Source organism: Zootoca vivipara, chromosome 11 (genome assembly GCF_965207765.1).
Source record: "Zootoca vivipara chromosome 11, rZooViv2.hap1.1, whole genome shotgun sequence".
In the NCBI taxonomy this organism is placed as follows: domain Eukaryota; kingdom Metazoa; phylum Chordata; class Lepidosauria; order Squamata; family Lacertidae; genus Zootoca; species Zootoca vivipara.
Window position 1 is genome coordinate 28,216,213 of NC_142594.1, and position 18,838 is coordinate 28,235,050.

Consider the following 18,838-nt stretch of genomic DNA (forward strand, 5'->3'; position numbering starts at 1 on the left):
CAAAGAGAGACTCCTAATTATAATGTTAAAAATAAACTAGCAGTGAAATGAAGGTTTTGCTGTACACACATCTCCACTCCCACCCAGCAAAATAAATAAAAACAACAACTTCTTCTTAGGAAAGTGCTTTTGGCAGGACTTTCAACTGACTCATAAAAGTTGGATCTGGATAACACTGAAAAATACATACAAGCTTCAATATAATCCATTTTCAGTGCGGCAATGATACAACCTAGTCAGCAAACATTCATATGTGGGACCTGAAATCAGTATACAGAGCCATTCAGCTGAATGGTTGCACAAATGGAAGACATTGCAAGGATGCAACAGGACTCCCTGAATCTGCTCCAGAGGGTTAAGGATGTGTCTTTTCTGAAGCCCTGGAGAGGTGGTGCTTTGGCCCATTCATACCTCGGTTTCATGTGGATTGTGACCCCCTCACGCCCGTTTTAATTCCCCCTCATATGGCATTCTCCTACAATGACTGCTGCTCCACCCTATCTCTTCCCCAAACCTGGAGATTCCCCATGCTTTGAAAATCCAGAGAGGAGAGCTGCTTTGATTGCATACATACGGAATCAATGTATTCACCACTGAGCTAGATAGACCTCTCTCAATATAAAACAGCTTACTAGAGTCTTATCACACCTTTCAACCTGACTGGGGCATATCTGCATGCAGACAGGTGTCTGCTACCATCACATCTAGTTTGTCCCCAGCTCTGGAATTTGGAGTCCATTTCATCTTGCTACATCGAGAACAGGTTTCCAAACGCCTATTTCTTACCTCGACAATCCTGGTGATGTATGCTAGGTTCCTGCGGATTTGGAACAAGCGGGTTGGAGCAGCAGGCTTCTGTCCACCTTTCTTGGATGTCCCATCCTTGTAAACAATGAGCGGTTTGTCTTTGAACAGACTCAACAAGTGCAGGGGCTCCTTGCCTTGGCTGACTCTGATCTGCAGCGACGTTTGAAGGGAACAGCACAGAAACAGATTTTTACGAGGCTGCCTGCTGCCCTGGCCTGCCCTGGCCAACAGATGCTTCGCTGGAAGTTGGCAAGAATGAAGAGTGGCACGTTTCTCTTGAATAATTCAAGCTTACGTGACTGCAGTGTGTGCGTGCAGCCGTGGCATTCTAAATCTGCTTCTCACGGAAGCAGAAATGCAGCATGCAATCTAAATATCCCTCATATAACATTCTGGTGTGTGCATGTGTGTTTCGTTCAGATTTGAGATTTGCATTCAAATGCAGCAGGAAGCAGCGCCCTGTTTGTGCACCTGCCTGGAACTGGGAGAAAGGCAAGGAGCATAAAGCCATCTGGGAATGGAAATGCACCAACCAGGTCGATTATCAAGAAGGCTGCCATTAAAGAAGGAAGCGAGAAGAGCTCTTTCTTACAACTGATCCCTGGAATGCATTATCAAATGATCTTTGTAGTGCATTATCTAATAAAAATAATAATAACTTATTATTTATACCCCATCCATCTGGCTGGGTTTCCCCAGCCACTCTGGGCGGCTCCCAATCGAATATTAAAAACACAATACAGGATTAAACATTAAAAACTTCCCTAAACAGGGCTGCCTTCAGATGTCTTTTAAAAGCAGGATAGTTATTTATTTATTTATTTATTTATTTGACATCTGATGGGAGGGTGTTCCACAGGGCGGGAGCCACTACTGAGAAGGCCCTCTGCCTGGTTCCCTGTAACCTCACATCTCGCAGTGAGGGAACTGCCAGAAGGCTCTCGGCGCCGGACCTCAGTGTCCAGGCTGAATAATGGGAGTGGAGACGCTCCTTCAGGTATACTGGGCCGAGGCCGTTTAGGGCTTTAAAGGTCAGCACCAACACTCCAGTGCATGGAGGATAGAAATACTAATGTCCATCTATGGACCATGAATCCTCCCACTCAGGTACCTGAGATTTCAGATCGTCCAATGCTGCACAGAAGGGGTTGTTGGACTCCAGCTCTCATCAGCCCCAGCAAGCATGGCCAATAGTCAGGGATGGTGAGAACTGCAATCCCACAAAACGTGGAGGGCCGCAGGTTCCCTGTTCTTGCTGCAAGTTCATTGCAAGCATCTCTTACAGCCTGTTCTGAGGCACCCAATCTGCCATGTGTCAAAGACTTGGTACTTGCTAATATTCATAAAGCGCCATCAGTGTTCTCAGCACCTAACCAGAATACAAGAGGATGCCCCGAGGAGCCTACAATCTAAAATTTGACTCATGGGAAACAGCAGCAGAAGAGGAGACGGGTGAACAAACGTGCTTGTTTTTATGGTTGTACTTCCAAGCTGGAACCATGATAACACCTCTTGCTTTTCTGGGATGGAGGATGGAGACTGTGCGCAGAAACCTCTGACCTTTGTGTATCTGGGATGTAGCCTACTGTACCGAGGTAAGAGTCACATCTGTGCTACCACCCAATTTTTGCCTCTGGCTCCAGCCACCACCAGCATGCAGCCTCTGGAAGGCTGCTCACAAGGGAATGAATGAAAAAAGGCTGTTAATGGTGGTGCAGGAAGGAAAGGACACAGGCAACAGATGAGAAGCAAGCTTCCCCATATGGATGGATGGAATTTGGGTCGGGTGGTACTTGAAGAACTGTTTCCTTAGGGAGCATGTGGACACTAAACTATGGGCAGACCCAACCATACATTTAAATCACATTGCTCCCCAGCCCCAGAATCCTGGGAACTGTAGTTCCCCCTTACAGCTAGCATTCTCAGCATCCTTAAGAAACTACAGTTCCCAGGACTGTTGGTGGGGAAGCAACATGCTTTAAACATGTTCTGGGTGTGGTCTGAACATGTGGCGCTTCTGTTGCGCAAGCACCAAAGAGCACAATGGCTTCCTTTGGCATTTTGCAAGGGGGTTCATCAAATTCCTAATGCAGATGTACAAAAGTTGTGTCCATCTGCAACTCCACCCATAGAGTCCCTGTATACACCTGATCATTGTTCGACTTGCCTAGGACTACAAAAAGGGGAAGGCAGGCCACAATAAATGCTAGGCAGGAGTGGGCAGGCTGCGTTTGGATTGACTGCTCACAAAAGGAACAGAGCTGCCCATGTCAGTCACAATCTCACTGGCGTCCTCCACAATTTAGTCCACATTCTGTAGTGCAGCATTCCCCCTCAGTGCAACTTGGTAATTGTTCAGATCAAGAGAAACTGTTCAGTTCTCAGCAGACTGCAAGACGTTCTTCCTTCCACCTCCCCACAACCCGTGCAGGACTTGGAAGCCAATTTTTTGTCCTGCGCTCCTTGGAGGTGGTTGCCATTGAGGCTGCTCTGACAATGGGATGTACAGGTGCGAGCAAGGGAGGAGTTGGCCAAATGAAACCAACTTCACACACCACGAATTGCCTGTGCAACGGAGAAGGCAATCATTTGCAGGTCCAGGCAAAGACATGGTGCAGGACTACTTACAAAGATAAACAATATTTCAAGAGCCTCCTTTTTATTGTAATGTAGCCTGCAGTGCCATCTAGTGACAAAAGAGTATAGTTGCACCACAAGTGTATTATGATTAAGGATGGAAGGTCAGTTTTGGTTTCTCTCGGGTTCTCATTTTTTCCAGTGTGAAGCTCAGTTCTCCACATTTCCAAATGAGTTTGCTATTTTGTTTTTTCCAAAAAGCCCTCCTAAAAAACTCAACAGCATTGTGGATTTCTCCTAATCGACACCTTTCTGTATGCAGTTTTGCGTAAGATACACATTTTTGGAAAGCGGCTTCTGTTAATGTAACACATTTCCACATGTTCTTTTCACTAATATATGCAACTATGTTAACCTTTTACACTAGCAAATGCATCTTTGTTTATATTACTTGGCTGCAGAACTGTGTCATTGAAAGATAACTGTATTTTCCTCCCTTAAATCATTTGGAGGACAATAGGGAGCATGGGCTTCTAGACCATGCAAGAAATAGAATGTAACTTTCAAGTTGCTTGTGTGATCTCCTGTTTGCACCATCAATATTTTCAGGCTCATCAGGAAGGCACTAACCTGGACTGCGTGCCCGTCTAGTGACCGGTCGAGCTGAACTGTCAAGAACGCTGAAGTAGTCAACTCATCTAGGGTGGCATGAGCTCCTTGCCTGTGGATGGAGAAAACGCAGATAAAACACAAGTCCCCTGTGAAACGGGAAGCTCCTGACTATAGAAGTCAAAGCACGTGGGAGTGGCAGAGGTGACCAGATGGGAGAACCCACAATTGCCTTCGGAACTGCAAAGCTCACCCCCCAAAATTAGTAGCCGGTCCCATCCGAAAGATTCAGGGAGGTTATTGGTAGGGCAGTATGGAGCATGTGGGACCTGAAGAGATCATGGATTAGATGATCTATCCAAGAACTCAGGTCAACTCCCTTCAATTTTCTCTCTAGTATGTAGAACTGGGTTATGCCCCACAGTGTGAGGCAGGAGGGCTCTTCCCATAAGCCAAATTTGGAGTGTCCCTATTGCAAATTTAGCTATTTAAAGCACAACTCAGTCCGATTCTGAAGGCCTGATGCAGGCACGGTGTTATCAGGCAGAGTAAGGTGACTCCTTCAGGTGGCAGGTTGGGGGGGGGGATGTTTTAGCTGCCAATCCAATCAGCTTCCGGTTTTGGAAAGGGGGAGGGATCTTTTTGCCCTTTGCTCCTGGCACCAAACATCTTGCAGCCGCTGAAGCAGGGCCGTCTTAAGTGCCTTTGGTGCCCTGGCGCCGTGGTGCGACGGATCACTCCGCCACCCCCCGCCACCCCGTTTTCCACTCCGCCACCGCCCTGCGCCACCCAGCCTAGCCGTAGAGCCGGCCCTACGCCGAAAGGTATACTGGTTTTCAGAGAGGCTCCTTGCAACGCAGCAAGGATAAAAACAACAGTAAGCTAAGAAGCAGCATGGCTTCCATTAAACATACCACGTGTAGATTATCTGTCCTTTGGGATAGGTGTACAGTATGATGTAGCAATCTCCACCATAAAACTGCCCGTAGCTCTGAGGTTCTACAGGGATTCTGCCATTGCTTTCAACGCGCCAAATCTAAGACATGAAAGATGTCATGGGGGAAGAGCATTTGCAAAAAAATTCAACACAGTGTTTTTTGATAAGGTGACAGATTCAAGGGAGTTAGTTAGCTGTGTTAGTTGCAGCAGAAACACTAATCTGATTTATTGTAGCTGAAGCTTTCATGCGCTGCAATCAATTCCCATGTAAACAGGGGGTCCAAAAGGCCATGAGATGTATTCTATCACTAGTAGGCATCACAATCAATTATCGTTATCAGGGATTGAACCTGAGACCTTCTGCAGGCAAAGCAGATGCCCTACCACTGAGCTACATTAATTCCCCTAAATGTAAGTTTGGTAGGCTCCAGTATAATACTGTTATAGTTTTGGGTACCCCCTAGAAATTAATAAATGGTAGGATTTTGATTATTTGGGGTGTAAAAGGAGAAATACCAGCTGCAGAGGAATTCCTAGGTTGCGTATGCAAAACGACCTGGCTGAGCAAGGCCCATTAAGAAACAATACAGGGTCACAGGCAATAGAAAAGAACTGTCCTTTCCCCATTGCCCTGAGGTGTGAACAGAGACTGGGTGTTTGGAAGGTTGTGAGGTGACAGGGAAAGGGAGTCTTTGGCAAAGGTTGCTGGGTAGAAGGAGGAAGAAGAGAGACTGGGATCCATCTTGGGCAGGCTGGCTGCAGGCCTGCTGGGAGAGATGCATTGGGCTCCAGGGCTGCACTGATGTGGGGTCCAAGCCCATCTTGAAATGACCATGCTGTAAGATCTGGACTCCCCCCCCCCCCCATGCAAACTGAAGGTGTAAACAGGTGAACAAAGCATATTTCTTAAAGCTATGACATACTCCTCCGTGTCTCGATTCTCCAAAGGAGCACAGACCCCAGGGTGAGTGCCTGGAGTGCCCTGGACTCTTGCTACTGCTCGGCAAAGATTGGGGGGAGGCACCCAACTTTTGTAACAATGCTAAAAGCAGAAGTCATAACAGAACCTCTCCACACCTGCAGCGGATTCTGCATTTAGAGAAACCCTTCCCCATTTACAGGGTTCCGATTCCAAGTATTTCTCAGACCCAATTGTATGTCACATACACAATCTAGTCCCATCCCCCCATAAAACCATGTACTAGATGTATTTGTATGGGAGTGGGGAAAATAGGTGCAAAGTACAGTCGTACCTTGGAAGTCGAACGGAATCCGTTCCAGAAGTCCGTTCGACTTCCAAAACGTTCAGAAACCAAAGCCCAACTTCCGACTGGCTGCAGGAAGCTCCTGCAGCCAATCAGAAGCTGCGGAAGCCCCATCCGACGTTCAGGTTCCAAAGAACATTTCAAACCGGAACACTCATTTCCAGGTTTGCAGCATTCAGGAGCCAAAATGTCCAAGTACCAAGGCATTCGGGATCCAAGGTACCACTGTACAGTACTGCAAAACTACGACCGTAAAGCAGAACAGCAGCTAAAAAAGAGAAGCCCGGAAGCTAGATGTCAATAAATACCTCCACTTTTCCAGAGCCATCGTCGACCATGTTGTGCTGGGCTGCCATCTGCGGAGACTCGTGCAACTTGGTAGCGTCAAACTCAACCTGCTCAATCCTCGCCACTCTCTCTGTGACGTACACTTTTCCGAAGCCATCGCTTTGATCCTTATCTTTCCAGTCTCTAAAGAACTGCTTGAAGATCGGTGTTTCACCTCCTTCTGGAAGAACCTGAATCTGAAATCAAGAGGCAAAGGGTTGGAAAGCCTATACCTGACAGCTCTCCTTTTTTACTGGAGTAGCGCTGTGTGCTAATGTATGGGAGAAGAGAAGCAGTCGCCAGTTAATCCAGTCTCTAGATATATACCAGATAGGAGCAAGGGCTCACAAGTATGGACAGGGATTAAGGATGATGACAGTCCTGCAACTTCTGGAGAGCTGCAGGTTCCCCATTCCCGGTTTATACAGTAGTTTTGCCACTTTTTCGCAATGGTATTGTCAGAGGGTCGTTGTGGCTACTCTAGAGTAACTCCGCTTGAGTCCAGTTTGTCTTTAAAGACTTTTATTGTGCATAGTATTTATAGTGCAGAGATAGCTTAAAACATGACCTCTCAGTCCGAATCAGAATCCGGCAATGGCGTACGTCTGTTCCTACGCCAGCAAAGTAGTCGGGGCACCCCAAAACGCCTCGCCCTTGACCTGCGTTGCGGTGCTCTCCTTAACTCTTGCACCGGAAGGAGCGATGCCCTCTCAGCCTCCTCCTGGTCAAAGCATCCTGGAGCCCTTGCCTACATCTCTCCTCCCCTGAGCCTTCCCATCGTTCACGCTGGCTGCTCTCTCCCTTCCCCCCTGGCTGCTTCAGACCCACTGCTGCTCCCTGTGCTTGGTGAGGTGGACGTTAGGATGATGGGGGCTGGTTCCCTGTAGGGAGTCACCCTTACAGGTATATTTCCTTAACATGCTGCCATATCAGAACGGAGAGTGTGTGTTCCTAGACTGGCTTCATCATTTCTACCTCAGCCCCCTATACCAGGTTGCATATTACACCGATCCTGGTTTGACTGCACTGGCTACCGATTAGTTTCCGGGCCCAATTCAAAGTGCTGGGTTTGACCTATAAAGCCTTAAATGGCTCAGGACCGCAATTCCTCAAGGACCACCTCTATCCATATGAGCCTACCCAGACACTGAGATCATCTTCTGAGACCCTCCTTCGTGTACCTCCTCCTCGAGAGGTCTGGAGTGTGGCAACATGAGAACGGGCTTCTCTGCAGTGGCTCCCCATCTGTGGATTGCCCTCCCCAGGGAAGTTCACCTGGTGCCTTCATTTCCCCCCTTAGGTGCCAGGGGAAAACGTTCCTTTTTAACCAGGCCTTTGGTTGACCTGATCAACATCCCATACCCTTTTAAAATGTAGCTCTTTGCGGGGCGGGCATTATTGGGTTATTGCTTTTATTTTTATTTTATATACTGTGATCCTTTTATGTGAACCGCCCTGAGACCTCTGGGTATAGGGTGGTATATAAATTAATAATAATAATAATAATAATAATAATAATACCAGTGGCTGGCCTATATAAACTATACTCAGGGAAGTTCCAGACTGCCACTGTTTTCTGGTGGGATTTAAAAAGGTAAAGGGACCCCTGACCATTAGGTCCAGTTGCGACCGACTCTGGGGTTGCGGCGCTCAGCTTCCAGGTCATGTGGTCAGCATGACAAAGCCGCTTCTGGCAAACCAGAGCAGCACACGGAAATGCTATTTACCTTCCCGCTGTAGCGGTACCTATTTATCTACTTGCACTTTGACGTGCTTTCAAACTGCTAGGGCTAGGTTGGCAGGAGCTGGGATCGAACATCGGGAGCTCACCCTGTTGCGGGGATTCGAACCACCGACCTTCTGATCGGCAAGCCCTAGGCTCAGTGGTTTAACCCACAGTGCCACCCGCACCCCAAACTGTAGAGTTGGAAGGGATCCTGAAAGTCATCTAGTCAAACCCCCTGCAGCACACTTGGTCTCCCATCCAATTTGAAACCATACCAGACCCTGCTTAGCTTTGCAACTGTGCTAACAGTTTTAATTCTGCACCAGCAAATTCAGGTTGCACAATTCAATTTGAATTGGTGCTCTTGCACAACAAAAATGCACCCCACCTACCCCTGCAAAACCACACCTTTTGCAACAAGAAAAGTGGCAGGAAAATGCACCCAAAAGTGTGAGGTATCAATTGAAGCAAAGTCATCTAGCCTCCCTGGAGACAAATTAGGATGAATAACAGATAGACAGGTCATCTGGAAGTGACCTTAGTCACCTGTGGCGGTTTACTTGGGGAAAAACAGAAAGTACAGTTGTTCCCATAGGTATACCTGAGTGTTGGCAGGATAATTCATTTGCTGAATGAATTCTTCAGCCGATTTCATGGCTGCTTTTCTCTCACTTGGATTAGCATTCTTACCTTGTTAAAAACAAAGCAGAAGGAAAAATTACAAAGGCAAAAAGGAGAGCGATACTCCCAGAAGCCTTTGTTGATTATAATAGTAAATTATAATATTGTATTGTTAAAAGAGAAGCAAAGAGATTTGCCACATACCTTTCCACACAAATATCTTCCTAGCTACCCCGTGATCCAGTATAAAGCACTCTTCAGACAAAAGCATTGCCCTCAAGAAAGGATTCTCCTTTGCAACAATCGAAACCTTCATGGATCCACTGGCGTCTGATACCTGATGATGCAGGACATTCACATTTAGATCAACTACAAATCTGCACTCAAGTAATTAAATTATATTGCCATGACTTCTAAAGTTGAAACAGGGTTCTGTGCAGAAACAGCCCTGCAACAAGCTGGTGATTCCGCTCTTACCATGTAGAGTTTGGCACTTTTCCTGTTGGTAATATCAGCAGCCTCATCATCGTTATCATCACCCTCACAAAGTTCTGGTTTCCGTCCCAAGACCTTCGGAACGAAAAGAGAAAGGGAAAAATTGTGCTGGCGGGTGAAGCCAAACAGTATTTCAAGACTGGGAAGATAAAATGATCACTATCAAAGGTCTAAATATCTTGCTCCCCTTTCTGCATTTGAACATATAATCTTGTTATCATCTGCTTGTTTGGTTATCTATTTGGACAGATGGACTGCTTAGATTAATGTGCCCGTTTAAATTAGGATCGATGGGTTATTCTTGTTCACGTGAGCAGACGTTTGTTTCCTTCTTCTTTTCACCATATTTCCGATAAAAAGAAACAAAAGCCAAGCACCCAGACTCAAGTAAGTAAATAATCAAAATGGGGAAAAATTGGGGGGAGGCAGTCATTTTTAGCTATGGCTTTATTAGCAGCATCATGAGAAATTTGGGATCATTTTGAAATTTGAATTTTTTTTAAAAAAAGATGTTGCGTGATTTAGGGCTATATTTGGCATGGTATAAAAGTTCTGTGAACGGACATACTAACATGATATTTTTCTTGGGCAATAAGCCGGTTGGGAGATGATTTGAATTGGAGCCACAGTGCTACCGGTAGGGGTGAGGAGGGGTGGGATTCAGGTTGTCACTCTGTGATGACGTCTCTCCAATAGACATCACTCCCAGATCCACCCAGACTCTGCTCTTAGCCATGAAGTGAGGAGGCAGGACAGGGAACCCTGGTAGCTGTATATTTTCCTATCCGCAACTAATAAGTCTGGGAGCATGAATTCCTTTGGGAAAAGAGCATGGGAGAAGAATGAAAGCCCCCTTTCCTCTGTGCCACGGCTGCTCCTGAGGACGCTGCCTATGCAGGGTTGTATGTTGGGGAAATCTTGCCTTTGCCTTCTTTGAGTGCACTGGCTGCTTCTCTGTGTGAGTCCCTGAGTGATGGGCTGTAATGACCTTTCCAGGGATGCTATGGGCATGCCTGTCATAGTTACAAACTTTTTGCATTTTCAGGTTGCGGGTTTCCCCTCTCCGGGGCTGTTAATAACTGAAGCTTTCCCAACCAAGAATCCTACAGATGTTTTGGATTCCCTTTGGTCCCATCCAGTGCTCTTTTTTTTTAGAATACTGCCTACCCTTGAGTAAGGTTTAAAAAAAGAGTAAAGGACCCCTGGACAGTTAGGTCCAGTCAAAGGTGACTCTGGGGTTGGGGTGCTGATCTAACTCTGGAGGCCAAGTGTCAGGGACTGGGCAGAGGAGGAATGGTAGAGACCGCCTCCCCATCCTGACCCTCTCAGGAAGGAGGAAGAAGAAGACAGTATAGATCAGGGTCTCCAAACTAAGGCCCGGGGGCCAGATGCGGCCCAATCGCCTTCTAAATCTGGCCTATGGATGGTTCAGCAATCAACATGTTTTTACATGAGTAGAACGTGCCCTTTTATTTAAAATGCATCTCTGGGTTATTTGTGGGGCATAGGAATTCTTTCATATATATTTTTTAAATATAGTCCGGCCCCCCACAAGGTCTGAGGGACAATGGGCCGGCCCCCTGCTGAAAAGGTTTGCTGACCCCTGGGTAGATTTACAACAGGGGTTTGCGGGAGGTCACAGCTCAGAGGCAGATGAGGGGGAAAGTTGGGAAATAATGGGAAAGGAGGAACAGGCAGAACTGAAGTGGCAGCTGGCTGACACGGTGTCATTAGAAAGCATTCCAGACCCTCCATCTCCCAGAACCTGGCAAGCCTTAAAAGTAGGAGAGCAAAGAGCTCGAAGACAGAGGGCACATAGCAGCACCCGTAGAAGTGACAAATGAGGAAGTGGGAGAGACAGGGATTGGAGATTCACTCGGGACAACACCGTTATCCAGGAGGCTGTGTGCTATAGCCTCTCCCTGTAAAGATTGAAATATAAAAGGACGGTAAGAAACTTTTCCTTGTCTTTATACTTTTCTGGGCAACCAGCTGGGAGCTGCTAACAGCATCCTGACACCGAGGGAGCCAATGTTTGCCCACAGACAGCTTTCCGGGTCATATGGCCAGCATGACTAAACCACGGGGCATCGTGACGGAAGCCAGAGCACACAGAAATGTCGTTTACCTTCCTGCCACAGCAGTGCCTATTTATCTATTCATGCTGGTGTGCTTTTGAACTGCTAGGTTGGCAGAAGCTGGGACAGAGCAAGGGGAGCTCACCCTGTTGCGGGGATTTGAACTGCCAACCTTCCGATTGGCAAGCCCAAGCGGCTCAGTGGTTTAGACCACAGCACCACCTGCTCCCCCTACCCTTGAGTATCCCCAGAGAAAAAGCAAAGCCAATAATCGAGGATGGTAGAATTCATAGTCAGGCTGGAGAAGTACGGAAGCTGTACTTCCCAGGACAGAGCAAGGCTGGGTAGAATTATTAAAACAGCAGAGAGCATTATTGGCTGCTCACTCACCACCTTAGAACAAATTTACACCACCAGGTGCCATAGAAAAGCACTAGATATATCAAGAGATCCAACGCACCCTGGTCACCATTTCTTTCAGCTCCTGCCATCGGGACGGAGATATAGAACAATGCAGGCAAGAACGAGCCGTCTCAGGAACAGTTTCTTCTCTAGAGCAATTTTGGCCTTAAATGGAAAGCCCGGACTTTGAAGTCATCTTATTTTACTTGTTATTTTGTAGTATATTTACTGTTTTTAATTAGCTTTTTGTAATTTTGGATTATGCAGAATGCTTTATCTGAGTGGATGTAGCAACCGAGTAATTTCGTTGTTCCCGCAAGGGGACAATGACAATAAAGATATCTTATCTTATCTTATCTTAAGAAGAAGAAAAGGTGAACTTTAACCAGGCGCTGAAAGAGAATGAACTGCTAATTGTTCTTCACATATGCCTTCATCAGGGGTGAATTAAACTTCTGTGGTTTAACTCAATGCATGTTGATTCCAAAGGAAGTTTCACTGAATTCAATAGGACTTGCTTCCATATAAGTGGATATAGGAATGCAGTACTGTGGTACCTCAGGTTATGTTACCTTCAGGTAACGTAATTTTGGATTGCAAACTCGGCAAACCCAGAAGTGCATACTTCCGGGTTTCACCACGTGCACATGCGCAGAAGCGCTCTGTCGCGGTGTGCGTGTGTGCAGAAGAGGCGCCTCTGGATACAGACTTTTGGGAGTGAGTACAGACCCCCGGGATGAATTAAGTTTGTATCCAGAGGGTCCCCTGTACCTTCTGATAGAGGGGAAATTTCTGTTGCTGCCCCAGTGAAGATACCGCTTGAAATGCATTGGGCAATTCATTTGGCATTAAAATAAATTGGAATAATAATAGCAAAATAATTAAATAAGCAATTGTGGCTACAAAGAGGGAACCAACCAACAACCACCCATGCAGGAAAGAGGAGCTGACTAATTAAAAGGCATTCAGGAATGCTATAGCTACAGAGTAAGAGAAAATTAATAAAGAAAAAAAGTAAAAATGTGGTCTGTGGAACATTTCTGAATCTAGGTCTCAAGCACAGAGCAAAATAGTAACCCAATATGCCTTGCTGCATCATATACACCGGCTGATAGATATGACAGCATTCCTATAATTCTCCTCCTATTCACCAGAGAAGGGCCTGCTGAATTTGGCTTAAAGTCAAACTAGCTGAAATAAGGTAGGTGCAATGTAGGTAGTATCACCCATTCAAAGGAGATACTTATATTGAGACAAGGAGGGGCATGTTGACAACGTAAATATTTGATAAGGGAGAAATTGCCAAGATAAGGAGTGCAAAGGTAACTGATGGAGAACACCTTAAATATTTCAAAGAGCCACCTACCTATGCGGCTTTCGCTCTCAGCAAGATAAATATTATTATACAGCCTGTAAAGGGCTATATCAGGTTAAATGCAAATAGAATTTCATTTCTCAGCTGGTAAACACAGTAGCAAAACTTGCTATGTATTAGTACTGCTTAGCCAGAAGAAAAGCAGGACAGACATATCTAAAGACAGTGGTACCTCGGTTTAAGAAGTCTGTACTTAACCTGAAGCGTACTTAACCTGAAGCAAACTTTCCCATTGAAATCAATGGAAACTGGATTAATCCGTTCCAGACGGGTCCGCGGAGTACTTAAACTGAAAGTACTCAAACCGAAGCGTACTTAAACCGAGGTATGACTGTAAATAAATAAACCTGTATGCATAGCCCTTGTCACTTAGTGGCCGATAGGTTTAATAAAAACATGGCCCATCATGGCGACAGGCAGGAAATGGCCCAGTGAGAGACTGGTTTGTCTTCTCGGGTACAAGGCAGTAGCGGACAGCATGGTGGGGGTTGGAACCCACCTGGCCTCTTGTTGCCTATCAGAGGCAGAGCAGGAAGGGTGATGCAACTATGAGGTGAGAGTGGTGCAAGCGCTCCACCAGAACCAGTTTGGTGTTCCTGCCAGAGCATGAGCACCTTGTCAACTATGCAGCCGCCTCCTTCCTCTCCTCTTCAGTAAGCAGCAGTGATGCAATCAATCAGAGGTCAGGTGGGTGGCAGTTTAGGAGTGAATTGTAAGCAATGAGGTCAGAGGAAAATTAAATGCAGAAAGTATGTTGACAGTGAAATTGCATAATTAAAAAAGTTAATTCGTAATACAGTTGCTGGTGACACTGACGTCTTGGCCTTGGTATGCCAATTAAAAAACATAATGAGATTTTAAAATGCCTTTCGCCAGATTCAATCCACTGACTCCAGAATATAAGAGATCATCTACTGTATCCACCTGGGTAATCTTGTACACTCCTACTGTTCTCTTTAACAACTTGAGCTATGCAATTTGCTCAGTTCCCATATTATGAATATTTGCTGGCTTGTATAAGCATTGGCACTTTAGGAAACGAATTCACTATTGGTATACTGTATAAGATTACGAGTGGAATGCTCAGAGCTGTAGAACTACAATATCTGCTTCAAACAGAAGGCTTCCCATAGAAATCAGAGCAATAAGACAAAAGACTCCAGGTATTTATTATTTTACCTTCTCCTGCAGTTGTACAATGCAGTCAAATAGGTTTTATTGCACCAGGGCATTCACCCCAATGTGTCCCTATTTATGGTGCTGTAAAATGGCAAGATGGAATTGAAATCACCAGGCAACATTTTCTTTTTTCCAATTTTCAGCTTCATAAGTATTGTGTCTCTTTGTTCACAGTGTATCACTCTCAATTTTCTACAACACAAGGCATTCCACTTTGGCATCATTCCAATAATAATAATAAAGCGTTTGCTGCTTGAAAACACTTTCTAAGGTGCACTTTGAGGTGGCGTGAATTCTCTTCTCTACACTACAACACTCTACACATAGATCTTGCATAAATACTTAGGAATCTCTTTCCCTTTATTCAGCAACATGGCGAGCACTCAGCTTCAAAAACCATAACAGATAATGGACCATACAGCTCTGAAATATTCCCGTATCAGTCAAAGTACTTAGCTTTCTTAGTTTCTGGGCTTGTCGTTATGTACCTCCCTGAATACGGCAGCCAATTTTGAGAGTTGAGATTATTGTTGTTGTTATTTCATTATATATTATTACAGTATATACTTCAACCTGACTCTCCGGTTCAAATGAATATCCAAAGCAACTCACAAAAGATACAGAAATCCAATATACAGTAACAGAACTACAAGTACAATCATTAAAAGTAGCAGTCATGCTTACATGAATGCTTATGACACTCACATACAGTGGTGCCTTGCTAGACGAATTTAATTCGTTCCACGGGTCTTTTCTTATAACGAAAAATTCGTCTAGCGAATCCCATAGGAATGCATTGAATTTTTGTTGGAATTTTTTTTTTTGCCCATAGGAACGCATTAATTGAATTTCAATGCATTCCTATGGGAAACCGCAATTCGCTAGACTAATTTTTCATAAAACGAATTCGTCTAGCGAGGCAACCTCCGCTCAAAAAATCCTTTCGTTAAGCGGAAATTTCATTAAGCAGGGCATTCGTTAGGCAAGGCACCACTGTAATTCAACGTGATATGACCTTTTTTTTCTTTTTTGCTCGCTGATTATGAGTCCTGGGAAAAGGTAGCTTTGCAGAAGCACTAGCCCAAATCATACAGTCATATCAGCTCATGATATCCATGACCACTATTTAATTAAGATTTCCTCAGAGCTGCAGCTGCCACAGCCATGGGAAGATTCTCAGGCACAAATCACTGCAATGATTAATCCTCCTCGTCACAACCGTGCTATTTTCAAGAATTACCCCTGAAGAGTGCCATGTCTTGACAGCAGGGCTTTGGCAAGTCATTCTTTTCTAGCTAACCACCTGATCAAAACAAATATTTATGTCATGCTATGCCACCAAACAATAGGCTTCATATTTGTGCTTGAATACTGAATTCATTATTGGACAATGTAAAGCGGTTTCGAGTTCCTTGGAACTACTTGCACAAACTAGAAAGAAATGCACAGTTGTTTATGTTAGGGAAGAGAGCTGTGTATTCTACAGTGAGCCAGCTGGGAAGAGGATTTTGAGGATTTCATACTATTTAACAAGGAGCGTGACTTTGGAAGCTCAGGTATCAAATGAGGGTTGCCTTTGCTCAAGTTAGGCTGATGCACCAACTACACCCATGAATGGAGACTTTAGAACTGGCCAAGGCAAAGCACACTTATGGCTTCTGATTAACACTTTCTGTTGTTTTATAGTTTCAATAGTTGCAATCAGACTGTTTTACTAATTTGGATGCTGCCTTGAAAACTGAAAAGCAGGGTCATAACGTTTTGATATCTGGCAACAAAGGATCAGGAGACTCACCCAGTTCTGGATTTACATATTAAATGAAACAAGCTATAGCTTAGGGCCCCACTCTCTTGGGTCCCCCCCAAAAAAATTAAAGAAAAAACCTGGATGTACATTTGCAAAATATAAGATATAAAAAATAAAAAATAAAAAATAAAACCTACATACAGCAATAGTGTTTTGTGTTGTGTAGGCTCCTATTTGTTATGTGCAAATGGCTTTAGATACCTATTGGGTCCATAAATTACCATATATTCAACACAAAAACCAGCGGCAATTTGTTGTTGACAAAGGACAGCTGGACATATAAAGGGCCCCATTACCTTCAGTAGCTTAGGGCCTGATCAAACCTAAATCCGGCCCTGGACTCACCTCAAGTGGAATGCCATCTTGGCACAGAAGGCTATGAGAGAGAAGGTGGACCATTTGCTTTTAAGCATAATGAATCTGGGCATCCAGCAGTGCAGATGATACAATGCTTTTAAGTTGGTCCTGCAATAATTGCAGGGACGGGCTTGGTTCCTGGGGAGATAAACCATGACTCTTTCCATGGTAAGGCAGCGAAACACCCCTTTCCCTACCACCTTTCCCCTATCTGATGGGCGGAAGATGGAACCAACAACCATTTCTGTCTCAAGTGAATTACCGGTATAGCTGTTTGATAATAGCCTAGTGTGTGAAAGAAAGCTTCGCTGTTTTGATAATTGTAAGGTAAGGGCACGAAAGTAATTTATAACTGTCTAAGGATCTAACCTTGTGTGTAGTTATGATGCCAAGTAGGAGACCACACAACACAGATGAGTGGGTTTCAACATGCAGATTCTGTATACTATAATTTAATTGTAGGCACTTCCCGCCGCCCCCAAAAAGAGTTGTAATTGCTTTAGAAAACTGTTTAAACACCTAATAAAAGGATGTCTCTGCTTGCTCAAGGAATTAAAGAGTATTTGCATTTGCAACCATCCACTGTAGAGTTTCTCCTGAAGTTTAAGATTAATGCCTTGCAATGATTGCCAGGTGAAGAAACATTGAGGAAGCCACACAAATGGGCATTTAGGCCTCTGGAGAAGTACCGCATCTTGTACTTCAGGCACCTAACTTGGCAAACAGCAAGCTGTAGACCAGGAATGGGGAGCTTTTGGCCAGGCTTCCTCAACCTTGGCCCTCCAGATGTTTTTGGCCTACAACTCCCATGATCCCAGGGGTCAAGGATGATGGGAATTGTATTCTCAAAACATCTGGAGGGCCGAGGTTGAGGAAGCCTGCTTTTGGCCTTTAGGATGTTGCTGGACTACAACTCCCATCAGCCCTTGCGAGCAGGGCTGATGGCCAAGGGATGATGGAAGTTGTAGTTCTGCAAAATCTGGAGGGCCACATATTCCCCACAACTGCTATCAACACTATTCACCTATCCCCATTCAGCAGCGGCGTGCAGTGGAATTTTTCATAGGGGAACAGTTGGGGCCAGAGATGCCAGCTTGCAAGGACGATGGGGGAAGGGAACGTCGCACGCGTGATGTCACAAGGTCCCGATGTCGTGAGCATGAGCATCACACCTCCCTCCCTAAGGTGGGCAGAGGCTTCCCGGGCTTTGGGAAAGAGGTGCCAGGGGAACATTTAGGGCACTAGCACAATTGCACTCTATGTGAACTTGGAATTTAAGGTAGGCTCATTACTTACTGACTCCTGACCAAACTGGAAGTCGGCCTCAGAATCCTCTCTCCGTAAGCAGAAATCAGCAAGTGAATTGGGATCCTATCTATTTGAACCTAGGATCCTCCTAGTGCTCTCGTTACCTTCTTTACCATTGCGTGAAGGAAGATGACCATTGTAAGGGGGAAGATGAAAGCCCAATAAGTTGTTTCCAATCTCACCACTGACAGAATCCTGGAAGCCAAGGAATGAATAATTGTGCCCCGTCCTGAGGTCTTAGGATGGAGGGCAGGACAGAAATGTCCAAATAAAGTCCTGCTCTAGAACAACTGAGCTGAGCATCAGACGAGACATGGCACAAGAGACCCATGATCAGGAACACTGGAAGCTGCATGGACCACTGTCCATCTAACTCACTAGGGTGTGTTTGCTATCTGGCAGTGAGTCTCAGACCTCCAAGTGTCCCTATTTTCCAAGGACAGTCCCAGATTTACAGAAGCCATCCCGGTTTTGATTTGATCCTGGAATGTCCCATTTTCCCTTAGGACATCCCTATTTTCATCAGATAAATGTTGGAGGCCAAGGAGATAAGCAACTATACAACCTTTAGAATACATCTGAAGGCAGCCCTGTATAGGGAAGTTTCTTTTTATGTTGAAAGTTTTATTATGTTTTTATATATGTTGGAAGCCATCCAGAGTGGCTGGGGCAACCCAGTTAGAGGGAGGGATGATGATGATAATATAATAAATAATAATAATAATAATAATAGGATGTCCCTATTTTCATCGGAGAAATGTTGGAGGGTATGGAGTTTTTCCCAGACCTTCTTGCAGATGTCAGAGGCTGAATCTGGCCACTGAGGCTCAAATTGGTCAAGGAAGTAGAACTAAGGGGTAGGATTCTTAATGGCTTGGGTAACTGTTTATCTTTTCATTTCTACTGCTCTACTGTCTGTCTCATTCTGGTTATAGATAGTGAGTGAGTGAGTGAGTGTGTGTGTGT

At 45.1% G+C, this 18,838-nt stretch overlaps 1 protein-coding gene across 1 annotated transcript in view; it reads right to left on the reverse strand.

The window, feature by feature from the left end:
- The window catches only part of SCIN (scinderin), a 54,899-nt gene that overhangs the window by 18,462 nt on the left and 17,599 nt on the right, over window positions 1–18,838 (reverse strand). The window contains exons 5-11 of the mRNA XM_035130115.3: window positions 9,349–9,441; window positions 9,076–9,208; window positions 8,852–8,940; window positions 6,506–6,721; window positions 4,908–5,029; window positions 4,015–4,105; window positions 787–957 (exon numbers count right to left, since the gene is read on the reverse strand). Of these exons, the coding sequence (XP_034986006.3) occupies window positions 787–957; window positions 4,015–4,105; window positions 4,908–5,029; window positions 6,506–6,721; window positions 8,852–8,940; window positions 9,076–9,208; window positions 9,349–9,441 (915 nt within the window). The remainder of the gene's footprint in view (window positions 1–786; window positions 958–4,014; window positions 4,106–4,907; window positions 5,030–6,505; window positions 6,722–8,851; window positions 8,941–9,075; window positions 9,209–9,348; window positions 9,442–18,838) is intronic.